At 37.8% G+C, this 27,506-nt stretch overlaps 4 protein-coding genes across 5 annotated transcripts; 3 read left to right on the top strand and 1 right to left on the bottom strand.

Moving 5' to 3' along the window:
* Nucleotides 1-1,096: 1,096 nt before the first annotated feature.
* Nucleotides 1,097-1,870, top strand: LOC132180725 (oleosin Cor a 12). Its single transcript, XM_059593638.2, has one exon. It carries the CDS (start codon nt 1,168-1,170, stop codon nt 1,645-1,647), a length of 480 nt encoding a protein of 159 aa, XP_059449621.1. The 5' UTR covers nt 1,097-1,167; the 3' UTR covers nt 1,648-1,870.
* LOC132180723 (Transducin/WD40 repeat-like superfamily protein) lies at nt 1,853-7,170 on the bottom strand. The gene is given in 10 exon segments (NM_001427882.1): nt 1,853-2,237; nt 2,880-2,929; nt 3,324-3,405; nt 3,608-3,745; nt 3,835-3,951; nt 4,294-4,393; nt 4,798-4,864; nt 4,961-5,070; nt 6,739-6,839; nt 7,035-7,170. Coding segments are annotated over 10 exon segments (1,017 nt in total). The 5' UTR covers nt 7,104-7,170; the 3' UTR covers nt 1,853-2,054.
* A 239-nt stretch (nt 7,171-7,409) lies between these two features.
* Nucleotides 7,410-23,319, top strand: RST1 (ARM repeat superfamily protein). 2 transcript variants are annotated; one of them, XM_059593626.2, is made up of 25 exons: nt 7,410-7,882; nt 8,262-8,546; nt 8,684-8,767; nt 8,917-9,196; nt 9,671-9,921; nt 10,250-10,433; nt 10,553-10,740; nt 10,862-10,962; nt 12,669-12,744; nt 13,624-13,755; nt 13,838-13,919; nt 14,986-15,058; nt 15,604-15,775; nt 15,962-16,092; nt 16,178-16,269; nt 16,692-16,783; nt 16,850-17,065; nt 17,204-17,281; nt 17,752-17,934; nt 18,891-19,784; nt 19,869-20,165; nt 20,770-21,399; nt 21,693-21,843; nt 22,028-22,146; nt 22,681-23,319. In XM_059593626.2, the coding sequence occupies exons 1-25, from the start codon at nt 7,490-7,492 to the stop codon at nt 23,041-23,043; spliced, it is 5,547 nt and encodes a 1,848-aa protein (XP_059449609.2). In that variant the 5' UTR covers nt 7,410-7,489; the 3' UTR covers nt 23,044-23,319. The 2 variants fall into 2 exon arrangements, with proteins under 2 accessions (XP_059449609.2, XP_059449610.2); XM_059593627.2 differs by lacking the exons at nt 21,693-21,843; nt 22,681-23,319 and having other exon boundaries at nt 22,028-22,140.
* A 925-nt stretch (nt 23,320-24,244) lies between these two features.
* Nucleotides 24,245-27,005, top strand: LOC132180720 (Pentatricopeptide repeat (PPR) superfamily protein). Its single transcript, XM_059593625.2, is given in 2 exon segments — nt 24,245-26,244; nt 26,246-27,005. Coding segments are annotated over 2 exon segments (1,914 nt in total). The 5' UTR covers nt 24,245-24,372; the 3' UTR covers nt 26,288-27,005.
* Nucleotides 27,006-27,506: the final 501 nt, after the last annotated feature.

Here is a 27,506-nt window from a genome sequence, read left to right as displayed (position 1 = left end):
TCATGTTATATATCCTATCTGTTAATTTTTTATTTTTTATTTTATTTTTTTAAATTTAAAACCAACAATACGATGAGACATGTGAACAAAAATGTATGGAGATTAGAGATGTATAAATGATATTTTTTAAAATTTAATTATATGTTAATTAAGTGAGGCCCCCAAATTCTCTCTCTCTCTCTCTCTCTCTCTCTCTCTCTATTTATCTATTTATTTATTTTTTTAATTTTAGAAATCAAATTTAGTCTTTAAGTTTTCATCAGATTTCAATTTAATTTGTAAATTGAAAACTATAAATTAAAAAAAAAAGTCATCCTAAAAACCACACTTCAATCCCATCCTCATCTCACCCACTTTCATCTCATTGGACTAATTAGATTTTTTTTTCTTTCTTTCTTAACAAGAGCCGATTCAAAGGTTGATGGGAATTGTTACGCCAACCAAGTGTGGTATATAGCATTTCTAAAAAAAAAAAAAAACTTAAAAACATGACATGTCGACCGGTGTAATAAATGGATGTGAAGAGTAGCATTATTTATTTATTTTTATATTAATAAAAGTAGCAAAAAGATGATTAGTTATAGTCGATCAAAACATTAAAACAAATTCTTTGTACTTATATTGATTTTTTTTTTAATACACATTGTATAGGTTTATGGCAAAATTATTTCTCAATGAAGTTTCGTACGGCCCAAAAAAAGAATATCTAGGGCTTTGGTCGAAACTTGTCTAAATCCTATAGGCCTTGGTGCATGTCCTTTGCCAGCCCAATAAACCAGACCACAAAACCATCCATGAGCAACAGGCAAGAGCCCACAAGCCCACCTAGGGCTGCTCCAGTGAGGGACCAAAGATTTGCATGCACTCCATTAGGCACAACACAAACAATCACACACAGAAGATGTGGCAACATGTTGATGACAAAAAGGCCACCTCACGGTAACCCCCCCTTTTTTTTTTTCAATTTTTTTGGCTGAGTTCCCAAAAGCCAAACCTGAAACTTGTTCCTCATGCAAACCCCTTACTCACCATCTCACGTGTACGTGTCAACGTTTGCACACCCCATCTCTCTATATAACACCAGCAGCTCAAATCTCTCTCATCTCTCTCTCTCTCTCTCTCTCTTGTTTTTCCCTCAATCTCTCAAGTAGCTCACCCATCATACCAATGGCTGACCGTCCCCAACAGCTCCAAGTCCACCCACAACGCGGCCATGGCCACTATGAGGGCGGTATCAAGAACCAAAGGGGGGGTGGTCCATCAGCGGTCAAAGTGATGGCAGTCCTTGCAGCCCTCCCTGTAGGTGGCACGCTACTTGCACTTGCTGGTTTGACGCTCGCTGGCAGTGTCATTGGGCTGCTTGTCACCAGCCCACTTTTTATCATCTTCAGCCCGGTTCTTGTCCCGGCTGCTATCGTTGTCGGCCTCGCTGTGGCCAGCTTTTTGAGCTCTGGAGCTTTAGGCTTGACGGGGCTGTCGTCGCTCTCTTGGGTCCTCAATTACCTCCGGTGTGCCAGCCAGTCCCTGCCGCGGGAGATGGACCAGGCAAAAAGGCGCATGCAAGACATGGCAGCTTTTGTGGGGCAGAAGACCAGGGAGGTTGGCCAAGAGATCCAGAGTAGGGCTCAAGAGGGAAGGAGAACATGAAGGGCACAAGAGGTTTCAAGTTTGGAGACCACTCCCACGAGGAGGATTGGAGGAAGGGAAGATGGAACTGAAGTGATGTACCTTTGAAAGGTTTCTTTTTGTAAGTGTTGATGTTGGTTTTGTAGGTCCATCTGTTTGTTCATGTAATATGTTAAGAGTGTTTGCAGGTACATTGGAATTTAGTTTGTGTTATCAAGTTACTGCATCTCTCTCTCTCTCTCTCTCTCTGCTCTTTCGAGAGATTCATGCACAAACCAAAACTTTTCTCAAATATATCAAATAAATGAGAGCTGATTCAAGCACAAACCAAAACTTTTACAGGATGTATATATAAATTAAATCAAGTCCATTATAGTTACAGGCTTACAGACACTAGTTGATTTAAGCGGGCCATGAAAAATCTGGGCTCATTGAGAAATATGTTCGGATTGACTTGCAGCCTCAGGGTCCATAGAACTAGGCTCAGCATTAGACTTTGAATTGTCCGGTATCCAAAACGTGAGAACAGTTGATGCAGCAACGAACATGGCCCTACGAGGAGCCCACTTTAAGCACGATGCAACACCAATGTGGCTGTTCCAGCACGCCACCTGTAAAGTATCGTGTGGTGGTTTGTCACGTGTCAATTTATAAAGAACTTGTAAAAAACTTGGGAGTAAAAGCTGTAATAAGCACTCTTAAATTTATATACGACCAAGTGACATAGTGACTTAGGATTTATGCTACGTACATACGTAACTATACTTCATTAGAAAGGGTTTTGTTCTGTCAGATGGTTTCCACTATAAAGATTTAATGATCACAAGCCAATCCATGTGGCTCCATCACCCTATCTAGAGGTAGATATTTATCATTTAAGCAGTATAACTGCGTGTTTTGATTCCTCAAGAAAACTCTTTCAAGTAAAAACTGTCATATTCAATACTAATTACCGCTTCACTCCAAGAATAAAGGTCCCATTCCTATGATAGGCACAAGTCTTCCTTTAGCAACTCTCCAGTTTAGTGAGCTCACTAAACACAACATGATACAAGTCACCATCAAAGAGTCTTAATAATTTTCCAACCCAACTAAATCAATTAGTTTTGGAGGACCATCAATCCTATAGTCGTTGATAGCTTAAATACTGAAGAGGGAGCCTCTGGAGATTAAATTCCTAATAGATAACTGTTAACGGTATAGATTTCTTCTACTATACTCCGTCAGGGATAAGAAAAAGAACAGATTGATACCTCATTCCGCATGTTGATGCTCCAAGCATGTAAGGTTCCATCTCCTGAACCTAAACAAAGAGAAAAACTAAGCTTAGTTCTGATGTATGGTCGTTTGTCAGAAGTTAAAAAAAAAAAAAAACAAAAGATGAACCAGAAATCAGGATAAGAACTAAAAGTAATTCGCTATAACTGTTAGTTTGTCAAAACTTAACTGGTAAATATTAAAAATAGGTATAGAAAAGTCATTCATGTCTTCTAAAAAGATACATGAATCTATAGTTCGAAATCTATAAAAGGAATAGCAAGTTTTATTCTTTATTTGTTTCTCCTAATAGGTAAAATCGTTAGTTAAATTCGAAGTAGAAGGAGTTAGTTAAATCAGAAGTAAATGGAGTGGAAGAAAAATCTGAACACGGACTAGATTCTACATGTTACTTCATTGTAAATAGCATAATTAAATACCTGAGACGACGTACTGGCCGTCTGGGGTAAAAGTTGCCTCTATATTTGCTGTTGGAGATGGTTCCAAACTGAACCCACAGCGCTGCACAAGTGAAAGGATGACAGGTTACTACAAACATCACGTGTATATCAATTAAACACAACCAAGAAGCCAACAAAATCTGTAGGTCTACTTTCGATCAGCCTATGCAACAGTAGACAGGCTTTAAATGTACACACATACAAAGCTCCAAGAGTTATATTTATGAGAAGACAAAATCAAAACTACAAATCGAGTAGCCAACCTTCTCTCCTCCATATGCATCAAGAACATAAATGTTGTTATTTGTGGTCGTCAATAGCATTGATTTTCCATCATTGCTAAATTTGATATCGCACACCTCAGCCATATCTCCACCAACTAAAAAGGTGTCAAAGGGACCCTACATTTGGAAAATGAATGAAGGATTTTGGCATACATATAGGAAAATGAAGGATTTTGACATACATAAATGTTGTTATGTGTAAGAACCTTGTCATAGGAACGTGAATCGAACAATTTAATAGCACCGCCTTCCATTGCCACAGCAAAGACAAGGCCTTGTTGGTCATATGCAACTGTAGGTCTACCACGTAAGCGTAGAATTCCCTGAAAACTATAACGGTGAGCATAAATCATAATCATGTCTTCTTTTAATGAGAAAATGCAGATCACAATTCTCCATTGATCATATATATATTTTTGTTTTTAATAAGTAATTCGCTCCAATGAGAAGAGGTAAGAGAGATTCGAACCAGAGACTTCTACTTCACGAGGTGTGATTCTCAACAGATTGAAATATCTTTTGGGATTTTTTTTTTTTTGGGGGGGTGGGGGGAGAGAGGTTAGGAGGTCCTCATTTAATTAGGCAGGTATACCTTAGCTTCTCTTTAATACGTTTCTGTACTCACCCAACAATTTTCATATGAATCAAAAAAACCAGAAACCAACCTGGCAGGCATTTACACGAAGATCCCATATTCTGACACTATGATCGAGAGAACCGGACATGAAGCTATCATTAATCGGAGACATACAGAGGGAAACAACTCTACAGAAACAGATTTTAGAGCATAATCAGTATCATGGCCTCATAAAAGATATACAGAGAAAACAAAATCCTCAGTATTGATAACTTTACTGTCTTGTACCATGCATATTAATTATGTGAATAGCAAGCAAAAGATGTTGCCACAGAAGGAAAGGGGGGAGGTGTACTGAAATGTATCAAACAGACTTCGAAAAAATGAAATGGCCTTGAATGCATAGACTTCGTATTGGTTCTTTCTACATTTATCATTTCCAACATGCTTTTCACCAAAAGGTTAAGAATCTACTGCTTCATACATACCATGTAAGATAATATTATCATATTCTTTTTGTGAACGGATATGATCTTATTGAAACCACTTTCCTCCTTCTTAATACAGTACTAATAATTCATGGGATCCAAACCTGTCTTTATGCCCTTTGAAGTATCGGAGGCACCGATTATCATACATTGACAGATACCGCAGGGATTCTGGCAAGTTAAACCAAAAAAAAAGGGTCATCATTTCTCACATACAAACACTGGAACTAGACTTCAAAACCATCTACTTTACACTAAGAAACTCACCTCCAGTGGACTCCAAATTGTATCTTGAAGAGCATATAACAGAGCTAGGGTGGTGCGTAAAGCATATACGATCAGCACCGTGCTTCTTGTGATATGTTGTCTTGAGCAACCTGAAGTTCATAACAAATGTCAATATAAAAAATAAAGAAGAAAGAAGAAGAACAAAAGAACAAAAGAAACTAAAAAAAAAAACATTAGGCCTCATTATGTAAGTTATCAGGTTTTATTTCAAAACATAGTCCCCCCTTCCACTATAGATGATGTACTTCCTTTTTTGAACTATCCCATAATATATGAAAGTTTCAAAAATAAAAGCATGTACCCTTTTAGGTTCCCATATTATTGGTAAATTCGAGCCCACCAGTTTCAAACTTTAACCCATCTTTCTTGGCCCATATAAGCGTATTTTAAGAAGAGTATTGATTTCATTTTTTTTTGATAAGTAAATATGATATAAAAGAGCGCAGAGGGGCGCAACCCACATACACGGGAAGTATAAAAGAGAGCGCCTAAGAGGGAGAAAAATGAAAAAGGAAATCAGAGAAGCTAATCTCTATAGGAACTAGCCAAACGGCCGTCCAGGAATACAAAGTAAAGAAGAAAAAATGAGTCAATTCCTCTATAGCCCTAGTGGAGTCCTCAAAGCATCTAGCATTCATTTCATTCCAAATACACCACATAAGACACAAAGGAATCATCTTCCACACTACCGCGCTTCGGGAACGACCTCCCGACCACCAGCCATCGAACAAGCCCCTCACCTTGCAAGGCATGACCCAAAGCAGCCCAAACCGATTAAAAATAGTATGCCAAAGGACACTTGCAATCTCGCAATGGAGAAGAAGATGATCGACCGACTCTCCATTCTTCTTGCACATACAACACCATTCAACTACCACTAGGTTCCTCTTCCGCAGGTTGTCGTGAGTCAAGATTTTGCCTAAAGCCGCGGTCCACCCAAAGAAAGCCACTCGCAAAGGGACCTTAGTACGCCAAATGCTCTTCCAAGGGAACACCTCATGGTCACATTTGGACAAGGCCTTGAAGAGAGACTTAACCTCGAAATTGCCTTTCTTGGACAAGGCCTTGATTACATGGGTTGTCGTGAGTATTGATTTCATTAAAGTGCATGATTTGTAAACTTTCATCTGTTATGGTACAGAGGGGGTAATTCACATCAGTGTTGAGGGTTTTGACACAACTAATTAAATGGATCGTGTTCATATCGACCCATACATGACTCGACATGACACGAACCCAAATCGCCACACATCAATAATGAGAGGTTTGACACAATTAATTAAATGGGTCGTATTTGTACCAACCCATGTAATCATATACCAATGACTCGACATGACACGAACCCAAATTGCCACACATGAAGAATGGCGGGTTACCATGACTCAACAAGGTACAAATCCGACCCATAAACCCGAATTGCCACCCCTAATTTACATGCAAAAGAAGAGAAGTATTCTGGGATGGACTGGGTCTTCAATCCAATCATTCACAGAAACACTAACATCCTTTGATGGCAACACCAAAAATAGAGAAGTACTCTGGGGTGCATTCTATTCACACATATTACTGAGTTCAAACGCAGTTTAGCATCAAAGCTTAAGTCAAACAATACTCATCACTTCAAATGAAAGCCATGTACTCCGATTTAACTTTGGTGCATAATTGACTTGATCATTGACAGTCCACCGTGTGATACACTCTCAACACGCTATAATCACCATATCCATATAGTTCAATCACGGTAAGAGTAAACTCACTTAGCATTTGCAATGTCATAGAATCGAACCGAGTCGTCCTCACTGGCTGTAACCAGTAAATCTTCCTTCCGATGGAAATCAAGCGAATTTATCTTCCCAACCTGAAAATTTATCACACTAACTCAATACTAAAGCTCCCAACTAAGAAAAAGTAACAAGCTTTTCTCACCCAATATAAAGTCTCTTAACTACACAGTGGTAAATTTGACAGCTTTACTGTGGGATAGTAGTAGAATATATGCGATTCAATGGAAAGAGAAACGGTTAGTGAGGTTGAAAGGGGAAGCCAAACTTACGAAGTCTGAAAAAACGGCTCCAATTGACATGCTGCGCACCATATCGTCGTCGAGCTCCGTAAGCGACATCGTCCTGGTTGATGAATTCAGGGTGAGAGAGAAAGAAACAGAGAGAGAGAGAGAGAGAGAGAGAGAGAGACTCTATCTGTGTGCGCGAGAGACCGGTGTTCTTTTCTTTTTCATTTTTTTGTTGGACCGGACAGGGCCATATAGGCCTGTGGCGCCGCCACAGTGTGCTAATTAGGGCCCCTTGCCAGAAAAGGCCCAGAAAGAAAAGAACAAAAAAGTTGTTATGGCAATATGAGTAGAACAAAATTTTCAAATTTTCGGTAAAATATATATATATACATGGTACGGAGATTTGCTTGACTGGACGGCGTCGTTTGCTTACAGCCATCGCTGTGTTCTTGTTTCGCCCTTTGCTATGAGTGCTGACATTCAAAGTATCTCTCTCAATGGACTCGTACGCTCACTTACTCGAAAGGACCCGAGTGCTGCAACCTTCCCTCCAGAAGTTCGCGGTTATTTCGATATTCTCGAAGCTCCGGTCTGCCCCGAAGTACCTAGACACCGAATCTGAACCGGGAAGAGAGGCTATCTCTCAGTGCCTCCACTCGCCCTCCCCGGCCGTCGTGGATCAATCGGTTCGCGAGCTATGCCGTCTCGTCACCGACTCCCAAATGGACATCTCTCGCGGGTTGCTGGAGCTCCAGTCCGCTCTCGAAGGATCCGACCCGAAATTCTCCGGACTTTTCGTCAAAGCGCTCGGGTTTCTGGTTCGATTCGGGTTTCAGAAGCACAATGGCTCTTGGAGATTTGCTTCCACGGAGACCCACCCGTTTGTCAAGGTGCGAGAAATGAGTGACTTTTTTTAAGGCTGTGTTTGGTTATGAACTTGTGTGTATTAGAATTTAGCTTTTCGGTGCTGTTTATTGGGATTCGGGACTGTAATTTTCACTTTAGAATTTAAATTCGGGATATGGGATTTACATAATTGGACTTTAGTTCCGAATTATAGGTGCTAAAGCAATAACGCTACAGAATTGCACTTAAGCCTTCAGGTAAAAATTCAATACCACCAAATGCAGTCTGAGTCTTTGGAAACTTTGAATATTGTAAGAATAACATTGATTGAGTGAACATATTAACAAGTTTTTATCTTTAGGAACAATTAGCTAAATCATTGTAGAATTTGAGCCTTCAAACAGTGTTTGTAATTGGTGGCAGATTCTCTTGTGCCGATCGGAGGTTCAGTCTGAGCTCATGCAGCAAGTATTACTGTTTATGGCCCAGAATAAGCAGTTGGGAATGGTGGAGGTTTGCGAATTCTTAAGACCCTTTTTAAACTATTCGATTCTGAGGATACCCTTTTCGGATTCGTCATCCTCTTTATTTGCGAGGCATTTAATATCATCGATGGGATCTCTTTGTTGCTTGTTCCCTGACGATGCAATGCAAGTTCTTGAGTTGCTAAGGGAATGCATCAAGTATCTTGCACGCAGAAATTTGGAAGTAAGTATACTTGTTTTGCAAAGTATTGTCTCCATTGGCTTCATTTGCTTTTGTTAAGGGGATTAGTCTAGGTAAAGGCTTGATTGTTTCCATGCAGATTCATGCTACTTAGGTTCTCATTTCTTGATAATTCTCAGGATTTTAGGAATTTTACGTACATTGTGGAATGTACGGTGGACGCATATATCGTGGTGTTGAGAAATTTGGCTGGAAGGGGACTGGTATGCTCTTATAACTTGACTTCAGTGCACCCTTGGAGTTGTGAAAGAATTTTTATTGCTTGTGGTGTCTTCATTCTGCTGGCAGTTGTTGCTGTACTACCTTGTTTCTTTTGTATTGATTTTTTTATTTTTGCCTATGTCTATATTAGCGGCTGATGAATAAAGCTCAACTATGCGGTGTGGAACTGTCAGGGACTGTTCTTTCTTTATGTACGTGTGATCATAAGCACTCTGGTGGGAATGAGCCTATAGTTGAACTGGTGAAGCGCTTAATGTTTGTCCAGAAAGATCTTGGGTTGCAATATGTGCCTGAATTATCATCAAGTGTGCTATCCTTATTTGTTATCCTCGTTCAGTCTGAGCTTGAACATGATCAACTTTCTATATTGAAGTTTTTTCACTTCCTCCTAGAGTGGAAATATGAAAATGGTATGTTAAACTGACAATTTTATAAATAATCTGTTAATCAAAATACATGTTGTACCCGACACATTGTTAAACTATAATTTCTGAGTTTTAAGTTTTTACGTTTTTGTGAATTTGAATCCATGAAATTTGTCAAGAATATCTATGTAGTTGCTCAATCTTTTTATATGCCTTGGGCGCCTAAAAATCCATTTGGTTACCGGTCTATTATAAGTCTATTTGCCTTGTTCTTATTATGTGCTTGTGACCATGAATTGTTTCCTTATAAAGTTATTATTTATGCTTAGCTTCTTGGATTAATGTGTAGTGACTATGGTCTTACTTTAATCAATTTTTATTTATAATAACAGCTATTTATCTTGCTTATTGTTATTCTGGATGTGTTCCTCTGTTTATTTGAAAATGTTACTGATTCTTTTATATCATTGTCTTTCTTACTTTTCCTGGTATTTGCTTATATTATATTTGCTATTGCAGAATATGATATTGGAAAAACTGCTTCTGGTCTGAGTGAAGAGCTTTTATTCATATTTCCTGTCATCAGCCTTATGTCATCTCCTTCTAAATGCGTCAAAGGGGCAGCAACTGATTTACTTGTCACATTAGAAAAGCTTTTAGTAAAAATGTCAGTGGCACCGAAGAATGAACAGGCAATGGAAGGGGGATTTCCATCTCTCAGTACACCTGGAAGTGTAGCTTTTAGGCTTTTGCAACATTTATGGTTTCAGGTAACTTTTCACTATCTGATATCTGGATCTTTTCTTTGTTTGAAATGATATTTTCTTCATCTTAGATTTCATGATTATTTATTTTAGTGTTAAGCAGAATGTTGAATGGAATACTTTAAGTGCTTAAAGTGGTCACTGTTTCAAATTCATGATGTTCATTCCGAATTTAATTTTATGTAACTTGAGACAGCCTAACAGTCATTACATCTACTTGTCAGCCTCATATTTAGGGTGGAAAGGATGAGGGTGGTCCAATTTTAGGGATATAATAATGTAGAAATATAACTCGTGCCAGAACTATAAAATTTATTTTTGTTCTGTTTTTCAGGAACAGTTTTCAATATCCAGTTTCTTGTTCTTAAATTTTGCTTCTACTTGTAAAGCTGATGGCAAAGAAATGCTTAATTTACCAAGATCTTGGGCTTCTCAACTAAAACAATACTCTTTATGGATCGTTGACAGACAAAAATCTTCCCTACATCTCTCTCGATCTCAAGAATTGTTTGTAACAGGTAATTGGTTGTGTTCCTTAGCATGCAATAATGGGGAGTTGTTTAGTTTGGCATACATTTTTTGAAAGGGGAAGGTTCTTTTGTGTCATTTTCACATTGTCCTACTATTTTCCTTGTAGAAATGCCCTTGTTGCTCAGTGCTGTGGCTGGTGTTTTGGTGATGCATCAGTCACTAGGGAGTGCTGCTCTAGATTCTTTGGCTGCTATTGGCGTTATGGATGCTAAACTGGGAGTTCCATTATTGTTAGCAATTCTATTTTACAGTAACTTATTCACCAGGAATGATATTACAAGCCATAATATGTTGGTTAGCTTTCCTTAACTATGCTGGCTTTGTTCCTCTTGTTCTTAATGCAGGGCATATTAGCTTTGCCTTCTGGCTGCCTTATTATATTATCTTTATGTTCCTTTTTCAACTGTTCTTGCAGCTAAAGATTTTGGGAATGCTTCCATCACTTGCCTCACATTCTGTGATGATTCCACTCATAGTTCAAACTATCTTGCCAATGCTTCACAAGGATGCAAAACCGTATGTTCTCTGAAGAAAATATCCTTTATGTCTTTCATTTCATTCTTTTGGATCATTTTAGTGGCATCACCTTGTGACAGCATGTTTTGTGACAATTTTGCTATTGTCGTGGAGGATATTCATTAACACATACTGATGTTGATAATTACTTGTAAATTGTTTCATCTGACATTTATTTTGTCACTAATAAAATTCAATATTAATTCTCACATGATTCACATGTAGCTGAAGAAAGGCCATAACTCAAGAGTGAAGTTTTATCATGCTTCATGTTTTTTTTTTTTTGATAAGTAAAAGTATTATATAACAAGAGTGCAGAGGGGCGCAACCCATATACACGGGAAGTATAAAAAGAGAGCGCCTAGGAAGGAGAGAAATGAAAGAGGAAGTCAGAAAAACTAATTACTAAAGGAGCTAGCCAAGCGGCCGTCCAAGAGTAAAGAGTAAAGAAGAAAAAATGAGTCAGCTCCTCTATAGTCCTAGTAGAATTCTCAAAACATCTAGCATTTCTTTCAGTCCATATACACCACATAAGACATAGAGGAATCATCTTCCAAACTACCGCGCTTCGAGCACGACCTCCCGACCACCAGCAATAAAATAAATCCCTCACTTTGCCAGGCATAACCCAAAGCAACCCAAACCGACTAAAGATAGCGTGCCAAAGAGTTCTTGCGGTTTCGCAATGGAGAAAAAGATGATCTACCGACTCTCCTAACGAAGATAGCATGCTTCATGTTTATTTTTAATTTATACTAACCCAGAGTATTTTTCTGGAAATATTTACTATATAGCTTCTTTGCATTAATGACTGTATTTTGATTTGGAAAATGATATGACCTTAGACACAAACAAAGGGCTTTTGTCCACACACATCTCATTGCCCTAAGAAATGCCAGTTGAAGTAATCCAACATTATTTTTTTTTGATAAGTAATAAACAGTCTAATCCAACATTATTATCATACCTTCCCAAGCACATGTACCAGAAGGAATATCATGTAAATCCCAAGTGATAGGACCATGGGTTTTGTCTTCTTGGAGGACCATGAATTGCTTTGTGTTTCCCATTGAGGTCGCATAATAGAACTCCATATATACATTCTATGGTTTTGATCAATTTATCCTACTATATTAAATTGTGAGTTTGAAGCTTTCTTGCTTGACCTATTATTTTGCTCCCTGAGGGCTGCCATTGTTTGCATTTCGGATGCTCTTACAATCTCTTGTTACTGTTCCTAGTGGTTAATATGTACATCTCAATGCTGGGTATGGCCAGGGGCGGAACCAAGACTTTTACTGTTGGGGGACAAAACTTAAAAATTAAGAAGGGGAGGAGGGGGGTGGTAAAGGTTTATTTTAAAATATGTTTTTAAGAGATATTTTAAAAAAATTTGGGGAACTACCTTATGGCTTGGGGGCGTTTTTAAATTTTTTGGGAAACTCTGGCGATTCCCTTAAAACCAAATGGGGCCTTGAACCATCCCCATGCCTCTGAATATATTAAAGCTTCTATTTTTGTTGTATTGCAATATGCAGTAGTGCTTGTCATCTAGGCCGAAGTCTCGTATGAAATTCAAGTGGGACTTATGAGGGGACTTAGGTGCCACTTATATTGTTTGTTATCATTTGAACAAAACATGTACAGTTAGGTAGTCTACTTATGTTGGTTTTAGCACGTCATACTAATTTTTATTTTATATTCAGAACATTATATGCTACAGCCACTCGTTTGCTTTGTCAAACCTGGGAGACCAATGACCGTGCCTTTGGAAGTTTGCAAGTAAGAACTCTATTGTGCTTCTTTCCTTATTGGCTGACAGCACATAGCCTTTGTTGATTTATAAACAAGGGTTGGAATAAATGTAGACAATATGAAGATTGCAGAAGGGTACAATAATAAATATTGTACCTTTTTAATGAGGGTCCATTTGTTGATATTTTTTTGGAGGGGTTCCTGGGGGGGAGAATGATTGAAGGAAGTATAACAGTGACTATTTTCTAAATTTTAGGTGTATGTTGGGCATTGATCTAAAGAGACAGTCATGGTGGTGTATCTCTGATTTCCCTAATGGTCTGAAATATCTAATCAAGTATGTCAAGAAAATGCATTGAGTACATATTCTATAATTAGTTTTGGGCGGCACACAATAATATGTATAACTATTTGGTAGTTCTGTCATGGGTGATTGTCTTTGATATTGTTAATATGGTTATATAAGTTTGTGTGTCAATATGTATTTTCTTTCTAGTCGTGAATGAGACAAGTGTGTGGCCTTCTTTTGCTACAATTTACTGACCATAACTCTAGCAGTGCACCTATTTATATGTTATAGACTTGGGGTTGCCTGGGCAGCCTTAGCACACTGAGATCATACTTGGGTGAGGCATTGTCCTGTATTTGGGGCCGTAACCCAGGCCAGCTCTTGTTAGTAATGTAGGTATTAGTTTCTGTTCTAACTCATAATGTATCGAAGTAAAAGTGAAAGAAGCATGTTGGTTATGGAAAAAAGATAAAGAAAATGCTTTCTCTTCTGCTTGGTTTTTATGATGTACAGTTGACCTGTTCTTTTGGATTTCATACCGAAAAACCACTTGCCATTTTTTCAGTTATTATTGCTACATTTTCTCCTTTAATTCTGTTTTGCTTCTCAACATTTAGGGTGTGCTACTTCCAAAAGGGTTTACCGAATTCATATCTGAGAGAAATATTTGTATCAGTATCGCTGCTTCCATTCGGGATGTTTGCAGAAGAAACCCTGATAGGGGTGTTGACCTTATCATGTCTGTTTCGGTATGGGTTTTCATAGCTGCTTTGTCTTTGCTTTGTCTATGCATGCAGTTCTAAAATTTTTTTTGTCTTTGTGACTCCATAGGCTTGCATTGAGAGCCGAGATCCTATGATTCATGCTCTTGGTTTTCAAAGTCTTGCTCACCTTTGTGAAGCTGATGTAATTGGTAATCTTAATTGTTCTGTGAATTTAAATTCTTTTTCCGTTTCCCATTTATTCCTTGAGTGCAGCTTAAATTTGGAAATGTGGCTTCGTGAATTTTTTGAACATATCTGCTGATTGTCTGAAAACCTCACCTGACCTTCAGCAACCATTACTAACATCGTAAATGGTGTTTGATCTTTCTCAGGTTTATTGTGAGAGGTCAAGATATACCTAATATTTCTCATTTCTTTCTTCTTCTTTTTTCCTAATATAAAAGATTGGTTTGACTTAGAATAACTTTTTAACTTGACAAATTTCATGTGCACAATTAAATGTTAAAGTTTCTCTCTTATATATATATATTGTCGTTACAGCAGTAAATACCTCACTGTGGTCTTAACTCTAAAGATTTTATGCAAACAAAAGGTGCCCTGGCAGTCCTATGATCCTGATTTGCATATTTACTCGGCATCAAGCAAGGCATTGTCCTAAGTGAACTGGGGAGCCAATTACAGTATTTACTTATCAGTTGGTTAAAAGGCTGCTTCTACTGCACATAGTGCGTATTTGGAATCCTGAACGGCATAATTTATCTATCAAAATGTAATCAACACATAGTTGGTGGTCCATCCATGATCACTTCAAGATTTAACAATTTGTTTGGAACCTTGGATGATAATCCTTTTTTTATAAGTAATTTCATTATCATTAATAAAGTGTAAAGGAGCGCAATCCTAGTACACAGGGATTATAATCATTTTTTTTATAACTCCATTTACGATGCTAGTTTAGCATTTTCATTGCAAAAAAAAAGAAAAAAAAAAAAAAAAGTGTTATCAAATGAAAATGAACATTTCTGAAACTCTTTTCTCTGGAGCAACCTGAAGTGATACTCCAAAAAAAAAAAAGTGGATATTTGGGCAAGACAGTCATGGTTTAAGAATCCATTTGTACTTTGTTGAATGCTTAAATGTTGTAATCTATTCTAAGAAATTTTTTACTTCTGATGTTTTTTCATGAGTTACACTTGCTTATTTCACAAATAAAATTTATTCTGACAGTATATGCAATAAATTGTGTCTGTCCAGATTTTTATACGGCCTGGGAAGTTGTTGCGAAGGATTTGCTAGATTATTCTGCTGACCCAGTTCTTGCACATAGGTAAGTGTGTCTGGGTATGCTCTTTATTTTGGATTATGGGTTCATTCAACCGGCTCTGATTCCGTAATTAATGGTGGCAAAATTTTCTAGAAAAGAGGAGCCATGTTGGATTCAACTTATCAAGGGGCTCCCTTCCCTTTTGCAACCACTAGGCACTAACTACCAGCATTAAGAATATTTTATGTCTAGCCTGGCAGATAAATAAAATAAAAGAGAAGGTCCCGGAGTGATTTTGACAACATTGCCATTGTTACTGGAAATCTTCCATGTAATTTTAGGAAAAACATCTCCCTAAGCCCTCGCTGAAATAGTGATTTCTTTCATCTTTTCTGTTATTCATTCATTTATCTTGGACTTTCTACAACAATATGCTCTTTCTGTATTTTTATTTGAATGTGATAGTTGCTTCTACAGTACAATATTTTTGCTCTCTATCTCATTTGAGGGGCAAATGCTTAAAATTTTGATATTTCTTAATAAATTTTGTTATTGTCTCTTCAAATCCTGTGATAATTAAGTGCCTCTTAATCTTTGGATACTGGCAGCATTTGCCTTCTGCTAAGGTGGGGTGCAATGGATGCTGAAGCATACTCAGAAGCTTCATCAAATGTTTTGCAGATTTTATGGGGCATTATAGGTTCCTCTAATCACGCTGATCATGGGTTACAATGGGCAAAGGCAAGGACCTCTGGTTTTGAGGCCTTGATCCAATATGAGGTAATATTTATGAATGGCTTCAGTCAACTTCAGCCAACTTTGATCACCTTATACATTTAATAAGCGAACCTTAACAAATCCTGCATTTGTTTTTGGCTGCTGCTCTTGCCTGATATCTCTGCATTTGAATTTACTTTCTTTTTGATGCAGTCGTCTTAAATTTTCCTTCAAATAACATTTTCCCAGGTATCACATATTGATAAATATATTCCAGAATTCAAGAAAAGAACCACAGAGTTGCTTTTTTCTGAGACCAACACCAATGTACTCAAGGCTATGGAAGAATTTCAAGTCAAGATCATAAAATACGAGCACAGGTAAACTATAAAGTTCCTTCTAACTTTTTTACTGCTCCATGGGCTTGAGATATATTTGATACTGATTTTTGTCAAGATGCTTCAGCACTCGGCGAAGATTGGTCAAGGAGAAAAAAGTCGCAGGAAGTAAGATTGAGAAGCTGCTGGATGTATTTCCCCAGGTTATCTTCTCTTCAGGTAGCATGAGCTTACTGGTCATATAGCGTCCTCACAATAAATGCTGGTTACTTTGAATTTCTGCTTTGTTGATTGGAAAAGAAAGAAAAAAAAGTCTGAATGATAGTACTTTCAATTTCTTCATCACTTTGGTGGTATTATGACAAATATAGCTGATTACAAAAGTTTGCTTAACTATTTCCACATGAAAAACATACAAAATGTTGTTTGGAAGAATAAGAGAAAGATGGAAGTATAAGGTGATATGTTACAAAAGATAATTGGTGTTCTTCAACAAGTTTAGGCATTTGGCAGTGTTTGCGGCTTTTGTTGATGGTAATTAATCAAAATGGTTTATGTCGGTGAATTTTTCTTATGTGTTTTAACAGCATATAGCCCCCTCCCCTGTTTTTGTTCTGACCTTATAAGCATTGCATTTGCAGAGGAAAGAAGTAATGCCAGAGAATTACCTGGTGCAACTCTGTTATGTCTTTCCTTCACTCCTAAAGATGTGGACAACCGAGGGGCATCGAGAGTAAGATAATCACAATAGCAGATATCCTTTTCTTGAGGATATACTCTAATATTACGTAATGTTCAGGGATTACAAGATCCACATTCTGGATACGAGAATGCAATGGTGGAAATAGCGGCATCTCTTCAGCTATCAAGAAATATTTTTGTTGCACTTCTTTCGCTGCAGTCATGGAAACCCTTCATTCGACGTTGGATGAGAGCTGATATCTTGTATTTTGATGCTAAATCACCTCACAGCGTCTTGGATAAATCTTCTAAAGCTGCTAATAATATTCTTAAGGTTAACTGTCACCTTTGGCTTTCATTTTACTACTTCATGACTAGTATCTTTCTGCATCAATTTTAAACAAATTCAGTGTCAACCGTGATGCAATTATTATTATTATTTTATTTGTTTATTTTAATTTTTATCATGCAGAGTATGATACATATGGCAGAAGAAGCTATCCCTAGATCTTCTGAAAATATTGCACTAGCCATTGGTGCACTTTGTTTGGTAAGAATGTTATATGACTGTATTTTCCTCTAGATTTCATAATTTGACTGTTGTGCATATTTATGGTCAACTGTCAAAGGAATTACATGAGATCAACAGAATCATCATCAAATAATTCTATATTATTTCTATGATATGGCAAGATGCAATATGTTGATTGTGGGAATAAACCCTGCCTCATTTTTTCAATTATAGACAGTTTTGCTGTATATATGTGCCAGGTGGCAGTCCCATTTTCTCAAAGTATCTTATTACACCTTCCTCATTAAAATTTAAAATTTTGGATCAGTTGGCAGGTTTAGCAAGACCCCTTCGACCCCCATGTGATCCTCGCAAGTGTCTTTGTGCAATCAACATTTTTTGTAATAAATTTCGTAATCAATAATGTCACTTTTTACCAGTAGGAATTTGATTTCATAATTTGCATTCTTTATTCAGTCTAGTGCTTTGGCTTTGATTGCTTTTATCAGGTGTTGCCTCCATCTGCCCATAGTGTTAAATCAACTGCTTCAGAGTTCCTGTTGAATTGGTTGTTCCATCATGAACATGAACACCGCCAATGGTCAGCTGCAATTTCTCTTGGATTAAACTCAAGTTGCCTACATGTAACTGATCATAAGCAGAAATTTCAGATCATCAGTGGACTTCTTGAGGTGTGCACCGTTCTGCATTTGTACTGATTTTTTTTTTCTTTTAATTTAATCATGCATAGTATAATTTTATGCAAAACTAAATAATTAGCTCTAAATTTTTTTTGTTTGGTCGGTCAAGTCTAAGGAAAGCAACAATTTACCTTGCTGCCTTGTATAGAGTAAACTACTGTGTAATATGAACAAGTGGTTATGACCTTAGAAAATATTTCACATGTATTTTTCTTCTCAATTATTAAAGAATCTAAGATGTTCCCACATTGATAGGAAGTTTTATGGAAATATTTTTTAGAGTAAATTAAACCAATCTCCATCAAGGTTTGGGGAAATGTTTGGCGTTTTGCTCATTTTTTAGAATCAATACTCCATCCTTTGAGCTGACATTTTTTCCTGATTTTCCTTGTCATCTAACCTTCAAACGATCCACACCTGATTTTACTTTGGATACAAATATAGTAAGTATTTAATCACAGTTAATGATGGCATGTGAGTGTAAGGTTGTATTCTGTTATTTGAATTGCTAACTTCAGGTTTTAAAATGCCGTTTCTGAAAATAGGAAGTGCCTGACATTTCACCGATCCTCAGTGGAGATTGGTGTAATTTACCGTTATTTAATTACACAACTGATCAATTTCAGCTCCTAAGTGAGTGAAGTTTGACCTAAAGCCAAACTTTAATGCTTGCTACTTTTGCTTTTTTCTTTTCTCCCCTATTGTATTTTGTTCTTCAGAACGCATAGAAACTAAGCATTTAGTTGTTGCTTCTGTGCTATGTTCTTGTCCAGCTTAGGCGTCTAATTTATAGTGTTGTGCTTACTCAAATAGTAGTTGAAGAAGAAAAATTGAAGAAGCACGGATGTTTTAGAAGCACCAAGAGTTTTGTGTTTGCTCAATGCACATTTAAAATGGTTTACTGAATTATCTGGTGGTGAACTTTACTGATAGCGATCTGCTTTCAGGTTTTAGGTAGTAGCAGAAGCACCCTTGTCAAAGGAGCTTGTGGCGTTGGCTTGGGTTTTGCATGCCAAGATCTTCTTACAAGGGTTGAAGCTGCTGATAACTCTGACTTGGACAAAGAAACCATAAAGATGAAGGAAGAGGACTTACTAGGAACGATACTAAGGGCCCTATCTCTAATGATTTCTAACCTCACTCAATCTTCATCGGATATCTTGGACAGTATCTGTGCATATTTCACATCAGACAAATATGATCTTGATTCTATTAGAACTGCTGACCTGCCACGTGAGAACTGTGATGACCTGGAGGAAGATATCTGGGGTGTTGCTGGACTTGTTCTTGGTTTGGCAAGCTCTGTTGGTGCGGTATACAGAGCTGGTGCACATGATGCTGTGATCAAGATAAAAGGCTTAATCATATCATGGATTCCACATGTGAACACTCTAGTTCATAATTATGGTTCTTGCAATGAAGGTCCTGAGATTGTATTGGCAGTAGGATCCTGTCTTGCACTTCCTATTGTAGTGGCTTTCTGCCAGAGAGTAGAACTGATCAATGATGATGAGCTAGATCATCTAGTGAATGGCTATAGGGAGCTCATTTCTGAGTTAGTTTCTGTTAAAAAATCAGGCAGTTTTCATCAGAGTTTGTTGATGGCATCATGCATTGGTGCTGGAAGCCTCCTTGCCTGTATTTTGAATGAAGGGGTGCATTCTATTGAAGTTGAATGTGTCAAAGATTTACTAGAATTGTTTAGAAAATGTTATTCCAATCCTTACCCGCCTCTCATCCATTTGGGTGGATTGCTTGGAGTTGTTAATGGTATGGGAGCAGGTGCTGGGATTTTGGTTCATGTGCATCCTCTAACAATGCAGACTGGTTATGAGCGAAAGGTTGTCTTTTGCTGTTCCTACCAGAAATTTTTTTCTCTGCTATTCATTTTCTTACCGATAAATATTCTTGTGTTTCCTGAACAGGAATCTCGTTATCTCAGGGGTCCTCTACTTTCAAGCCCTGTTTGTGAGCCGAATATTACATCATTGATGCAAGAGATATTTCTTGTTGCCCAGAATTCTGATGACCATCAGCTGCAACAGTATGCAGCATGGGCGGTTTCATTTCTTCGACATCATTTGTGGTCCAACAAACCTCTGAACATTGACAATAGTATCAAGACTAATGCAGAAGGTTCAAGATCTGTCTCTCAAAGTTTTTCTGAGGACAGTGTAGTTATGAGGCTCTGTTTGTGGTTAATGCATCTGAGTGTTTCTGAGGTAGGTCTGTTGCAGTGTTGCTATAAGCCCTGCAGTTCACTGTGAATTGATGCTATTCCAAAGCTCCTTTGTTTTCTCAGGCATTTTGTTGAAAAACTAAGATATATGCATGTTATACAATATGCTTATCAATGCCATTTCTTCTCACTGTTGATATTGTTATTATATTTATTCTCATTCATCGTGATATGGTTGACATGGTCTCTTTGATGCTCCAGTGGTGGACATGATGTCATGAGTGATTGTATGTTGATGCGAAGTCTTCTAGTTTTTTTTTTTTTTTTGTTTTTTAATTCACACTGGACACCGAGTTCTTTTCTGTTGCTTTGTATGTCTGCTTTTATGAAAGAAATGAGACTTGTGTGAAGGTTGAGCCATCACTTGATAACTTGTTCGCAGTTATGCATGTTTTTATAGTCATCTGCAAGAATTATACATGTAATCCAAGATTTAACTTTTGATTACCTTCATAACATTGTGTCTGCATGTTAGTATGTGATAGGAGCCAATCCTTGGTTCTCTTTCTCTCTTACACAGAAAATTATGTCCTGTAAAAAGATTCTGCTGGCCAGTCTAACTAATTTCTCAACTTTCTTAAATTCAGACAGGTACTGTTGCACATGTTGGCACTATAGTTACTGTGTTAAGGTGCCTTTCACGTGCTCCTAGGCTGCCAGTCTTGGATTGGGGTGCAATCATAAGACGCTGCATGAGATATGAGGCTCAAGTTGATGAGTTGTTCCCATCAGATTCAGCTCTCGAAAAAGGAATCCTCAGGGAGGAATGTTTGCAGTTTTCATTAGCTCATGCAAACCAATTTGATCCACTCTTAACTTTCCTCGATGAGCTCTCTGACCTGTCCCGGTTTAGGGCACTTGAGCTGAATCTGCAATCATATCTGCTTGTTCATCTGGCAGACCTGATAAAAGTATTCTCGGGTTCCAGGCTTGAGAAACTTTTCAATGATGTAGCTCTCTACTTGTCCTCGGTTACTTCAATGTTACGGATTTCATGTTGGAAGGGTCTCTGTCAGTGCCTAGATGAAGCTACTCTTGACTCTGTAGACTACACATCCCACATTGAAAGGTGCATGGAGGTGCTGTTTTCGTTGTTGCCAGTATTGGGATCTGCCACCGTCATAGAAGTGGATCAGCTGAGTTCTGTGGAGGAGTGGTCTGAGGCTGTTAGATGCTTAGGGAGGGCTCAGCGGGGTTGGCTACTGGATTTTCTGCAGGTATACCTTATCCCCTTGAGAAATTTCTTGTTTCATCTTGCTGTTTCATAGATATTCTGACATTGAGATTAGATTACTGGCAGCATTCTTTACTGGTTACACCCTTTAAAGGAATGTCATGCTTCCATCGTTTTCTTGGTACAGATTAAGTGGAACTTTTTCCCTCATGATTCACTCCATTAACAAGTGAATTCTGATTTATTTAAATTGAATTCATAAATATATGCGCAGCTTTTAAGCCTTTATGCTATGTTATATGCTCGATTACTTTAACTGCCATTTGCACCTCACAGGTCTCACGAGAGGTCCTAGTACAAGGAGATGGTCAGTTTATTGAAGTAGTGAAGAAGATTCAAGCCAAAGCCAAGCTAGTTAGGATCGGTTCCCTCCCATTGACTGAGCTGGGAAGACTAAAAGCTTATATATTGAACTCTGAATCACGTGGTTAGTTTCTATACATAATGGTAACCAATATAATAACTGGGCAGATATTAATAAAACAATAAAAACTAAAAATTTGTGAATGGTTGCATGTTTCTCCAATGCCGAATAGAATGGGAATTGCTTTATAGTATGTACATACTTGAAAGCATCTAAAGCTGCTGATATATCTACTCTTTATTTTCAGGTGTCTGGGATGTGCTCGTTGAAGTTGTAGCAGCTCTACAACATGCAGAGGGAAGTGTCAAAAGACAGTGGGTTGTCAACGCAGCGGAAATTAGCTGTATATCAAGTTATCCTTCTACGGTAGGCACTAGGCATCAAATCCCTCTAATGTAGAATGATTACAATAAAAGTTATACATGGAACCATTATTATAAAACAGACACGGTCCAGGAGTGGAACACAAAAATCCATGTTATTGGTGACCTAAACCAGAATAAATGAGGTACAATGGCAAACAGTTAATCAACGTTGATGATATATCAAGGATTCCCTACAGTATTGTTGGCAAAGCCTGCGATATGAGAAACCATTTTGTTTGACATTGAGAGTGGTGCGATGTTTGAGTTCAAATGCTGCTAACATTTACATCTTGGTGCCTGTTACTTGTCCTACGGCGCTTCCTTTTTCCTTTTTTTTTTTTTTTCCTTCTCTAAACCAAGTGTCTTAAAGGCATTTAGGTGAAGAGCAAGTGTATTTTAGCATTCCCCTTGCTTCGACTGCCAGATCTGGACAGTGCAGTGGCTTGCCATGACTGGGGACTAAATGAAATATTAGAAGGGGAGAACTTTTGACTCACTTTTCCCATGCTTTTCACTAAAATTCTTTCTCCTCCAGGCGCTGCAGTTTCTTGGTCTGCTATGTGGTAGCTGCTGCAAATATATGCCTCTTCTGATCGTGGACCGACTTACTGTGTTGAGTGATCTACCAGTTACCCTCACTTCCCTTTTGTCAGACCCCAGTTGGGATGGTGTTGCAGAATCCATTGTTTCTAATCTCTGGGCATCGCTGGGACGCATTTACGATTGGGCTACGCATAAAGTACGCACTGATGACACGCCCGGCATACAGGCTATTGATGAAAGTGATAATGGTATGGCTGTGTTTCTATTTCGTGTCTTGCATTGTGCTTGTCTATCTTTAAAAGACCACTTGCCTCTTGAGAAACAGCTGAAGCTTGCGGACATGGTCATCACTTAATGAGCACTTATCTCTGAAAATGTGGCTTTCGGATGAGCTCAAAACCAGAATCTTAGAGGCATTTTTGGTTTTTCTCTTTGACATGGTCAATTTGTGGCCTGCTAAATTTTTAGAAATAACTTCCATTTTGTGAACTTTAAAGAATGATAGAAAAAGAAATCTTGTATATATTTTGGAGTAATGCTAGAAGTTTCTTTTGTGTCTCTCTTGTGTCACTCCACTAATGATGTTGCTTTTAAAATCATCATTGGGCTTGAACTTGTAATTAATCATTATTGAATCTTGATCAACTAGTTATTTTAAAAGCCATCTCATTCTTAGAGTATCACAAGAGGGACACAAGAGTGACTTATAGAATTACTCTATATTTAATGGAAGAATAGCCCTGTCTTCTTTTAATATAGTACTTCATAGAACATAAGTTCTATGTACATGATTTGGCTTGGGTATTGAAAAAAAATTTATAGCACAAGTTTTTTCAATAGTTCAGATTTCTCTCATAAAAAAACTTGGAATTAAATCTGAACTTTTGAAAAAGTATAGCACGTGGCTACGTGCTCTAATTGTTTTAGAGCACCTAAGCCAAATCCGTCCAACACTAGAGTTTCAATTTTGACAAAAATACAAACAGTTTTCTTTCAAACTACATTGGATGCCTAATCTATTAAATCGACATTTGTCTTAGGAGTAAATGAAAAATACATGTTCTACTAATCTTATTAAAAATGCATGTGAGAATCATATGCTCTAAGTCAGCTTAATAAAATGCGTTTGGGGAATTTCTTTCAACTCACTTCGAAGAAAAACTTTGTTCATAAATTAATTTATAAGCATTTGCTTCGAGTTTTATTTCTCTTTCACCAATCTCTCCATGGTCTTGCGGAAAATCATTTGGAATGGAACCACAAATTTTAATTTGAACAGTTCTACTGATTATCAAATTTCTTTCTTTTAACCCTCTGTATTATTATTCTGGGGAGATGACTGCTCAGAAAATAAACCACATCAATGTTATTAGGACAATGGTAATAAAGGTGGTGGAATAGAAACTCGACGGTGATGGGAAGTGGCGGAGGAGGAGGAGAATCCTGTTACGGCGTAATTAAAAAACAGAGGGGGAAAAAAAAAAAACAAATGAAACGAAACTCTTTCTGTTAAATACCTAGAAGAAGAAGAAATTCTTTCAACCGCAACAAAAAAGAACTGTTTTTGAGCATTTTCCCAAGCGCGTCCCTTCGTCCAAAGTCTAAGGTCTGCTACGCCTCTATATCTCCCTATCTCTCTCTCTCTCTCTCTCTCTCGCTGTGTTTTCAACCTTCATAGCTACTGATGCGTCGAACTAAAACCGGAATCCTCATTGTATCAACCAACGCTGCGTCTCATACAAAGCCGCCGCTGAAATCATTCCCCAACAATAATTTCATTTTTCGATCAACTTCCTCTTCCTCTTCTTCATTTCTACAAACCATACCAGAGTCAGATACCAAATCAATCTCAAACCCACTTTACAATCTTCTCCCCCGAAACAAGAACCCCAACAACTTAGTCAATCTCATTTGCTCAAACCTCAAACAAGAAAGTACCCATCTAGCTCTTCTTCAAAATGACATTAAAGGGATTCTTCCTCATCTGGGTGCCCATGAAATTTCAAGAGTTTTGTTGAGGTGCCAATCTGATTACTCCTCAGCTCTCACTTTCTTCGATTGGGTTAAAAATGGTTTGTGCCTCAGACCCACTACCCAGAATTACTGTTTTATTATTCATATATTGACTTGGTCTCGAAAATTTTCGCAAGCCATGAAATTGTTGTCTGAATTGATAGAAATGGTTAAGGATGTATCACCAAATGATGATGTTTTTGAAAGTTTGGTTTTGTGTAGTGAAGATTGTAATTGGGATCCAGTTGTCTTTGATATGCTTATTAAGGCTTATGTGAAAGCCAACATGATTCGAGAAGGTTTTAGGGCTTTTAGGAGGACTGTGGAGGTTGGTTTTGTCCCCAGTGTGATTGCTTGTAATTGGCTTTTGAATGGGTTGGTGAAGCTGAGTCGCGTTGATCAATGTTGGGAAGTATATGAAGAGATGGGGAGACTTGGGATACACCCGAATGCTTATACGTTTAATATGTTGACTCATCTGTTGTGCAAGGATGAAGATGTGGATAAGGTGAATGCCTTCTTGGAGAAGATGGAGGAAGAGGGGTTTGATCCCGATGTGGTGACGTATAATACATTAATTAATAGCTATTGTAGAAAAGGAAGGCTTGAGGATGCATTTTATTTGTATAAGATTATGTATAGGAGGTATGTGTTGCCGGATTTATTTACATATACTGCCTTGATGAATGGTCTTTGTAAAGAAGGTAAGCTTAAGGAGGCTCATCAGCTTTTTCATCGGATGGTTCATAGAGGGCTAAGTCCAGACACTAAGTCGTACAATACACTTATTTGTGGTTATTGCAAGGATGGAAAGATGCAAGAGTCTAGGTCATTGTTGTATGAGATGATAGGAAATGGGGTTCGCCCAGATAGTTTCACTTGTGGGATTATCATGGAAGGTTATGGAAAAGAGGGTAGGCTGCTTTCGGCTTTGAATTTGGTTGCGGAGCTTGAGAGATTTGGAGTTCCGATTTCTCATGACATTTATGATTATCTAATGGTCGGATTGTGTCAGGAAAATCGGCCATTTGCAGCTAAAAGTCTTCTAGAAAGAATCTCTCAGCATGGTTATCTGCCTGATATTGATGTCTACAATGAACTTATTGAATCGCTTTGCAAATGCGATTATGCAGAAGAAGCTTTGGTTTTGAAAGCCAAGATGGTAATTCAAAATATAAAACCCAATCTTGTTACATACAGGGCTCTTATAAGCTGCTTGTGTAAAATAAACAGAAGTGTGGATGGTGAATCTTTAATGGAAGAAATGGTTAAATCTGGTGTGCCACCTGATCTAGCAACATGCAGGGCATTAATAAATGGATACTGCAAGGAAAGGGATATTTATAAAGCAGAATCACTATTGGGCTTCTTCGCCATGGAATTTCAAATTTTCGATACTGGAAGTTACAATGCACTTGTCAAAGCCCTCTCAGAGAATGCTGATGTGGCTACTTTAATGGACCTCCAGGATAGGATGCAAAAAGTGGGATTTGCACCAAATAGCCTAACATGTAAGTTCGTGATCCATGGATTATGGAAAGCTTACAGTACTGGACAAAAAGAAGCTTAATGTGGAATGCATGTAGGGATAGGAATTCCAGGGGAGAGTGCCCTGTTCAGTGTTCTCTCTGGATAGATGATCTTAGGAAGTATCAAGTATCCACAGTTGGGGTACAATCTGTCTATCAGCTTATTATGTGCCTACGGTGGTGATTCTACGGTGGTCTTTGTGCTGCTTTGTGGATAAACTAAGGGCTTTCAGCTGAAGAACACAGCAGATAGGGCAGGCAACAGTGGCAAACCTGTGTGGGGAATGCCCAAGTTATGGAGCGGCTATGTATATGTAGTGGATCTGACATATGTGGGTACACTGTCATGGTTACTTATGGCAAGTGGAGGCATAAATGCCATTTTAAAAAAAAAATAAACATGTCCTGCACGAAAATACAACTCAAAATGATCCCAACTAGAGCCCTAGCATCCGTTAACAGTGATGAGTTCTAGGGCTGCAGCACTTACTTCCCTGATTCTTCTGACCTCCCCTCAAGAGTTCAGGTTTTATGAGGGAAACACTTGCAATTGTGGGGTCGCTTATAGAAAATAATACCAATTTTGATACCATCATGCCTGTGCATGCGTGTTAGAAATTCAAATCATTTCAGTTTGTTTTGTATAAATCATACTTTTACGTTGGCTTTGGAATTTCAATAAAATCCTCTGTAAATTCAACAGTTAAATAGAACTTCTGAGTTCCAGGGTACCATTCTTTGTGAAAACTAGCCTTTTCCAGTAATATTTGGTTGCACCGGCCACCAACTATCACTTGTATTGCTGGAAATTAACAATAATAAATATAGGGGGGACAATGGAGATTGAAAGAACTTGTTCGTTGCATTTGTGACTAATTATCTTTTCTATATTGCCAATAGATCCTTGCAAGGGATGGATTTTAAGTCTTGCTTTCCGTGTCAAAGTGGCTGACGCCTGATTAATAGCTTGAGAACCATGTACTAAACTACTAATGACATCATATTCAACTTTATTTTGTTTGTTTTCGAATTCAATATTAGAGCAGAAATTATTCAGCTCCTTCACTCTGCAATTTAGTTTAGAAATTTCCCTTCTCTTTTTGATTGAAGATAACTTCTTGAAACTCCATCTTGGCTTTTTCTGGTTTCGCAAAAAGTACTTTTCTTTGGCAATTGACAAGGAGAATATAGTTTTGGCAAGAGAATATTCAAGACAACTAAAATTGAGAAAAGACAAGTGGGATTTGAGAAAAGACAATTGCTTCACATTCTTCGC

The sequence above is a fragment of the Corylus avellana genome, chromosome 5 (genome assembly GCF_965113065.1).
Source record: "Corylus avellana chromosome 5, dhCorAvel1.hap1.2, whole genome shotgun sequence".
NCBI lineage: Eukaryota > Viridiplantae > Streptophyta > Magnoliopsida > Fagales > Betulaceae > Corylus > Corylus avellana.
This window is presented reverse-complemented; position numbering and strand designations above follow the sequence as displayed.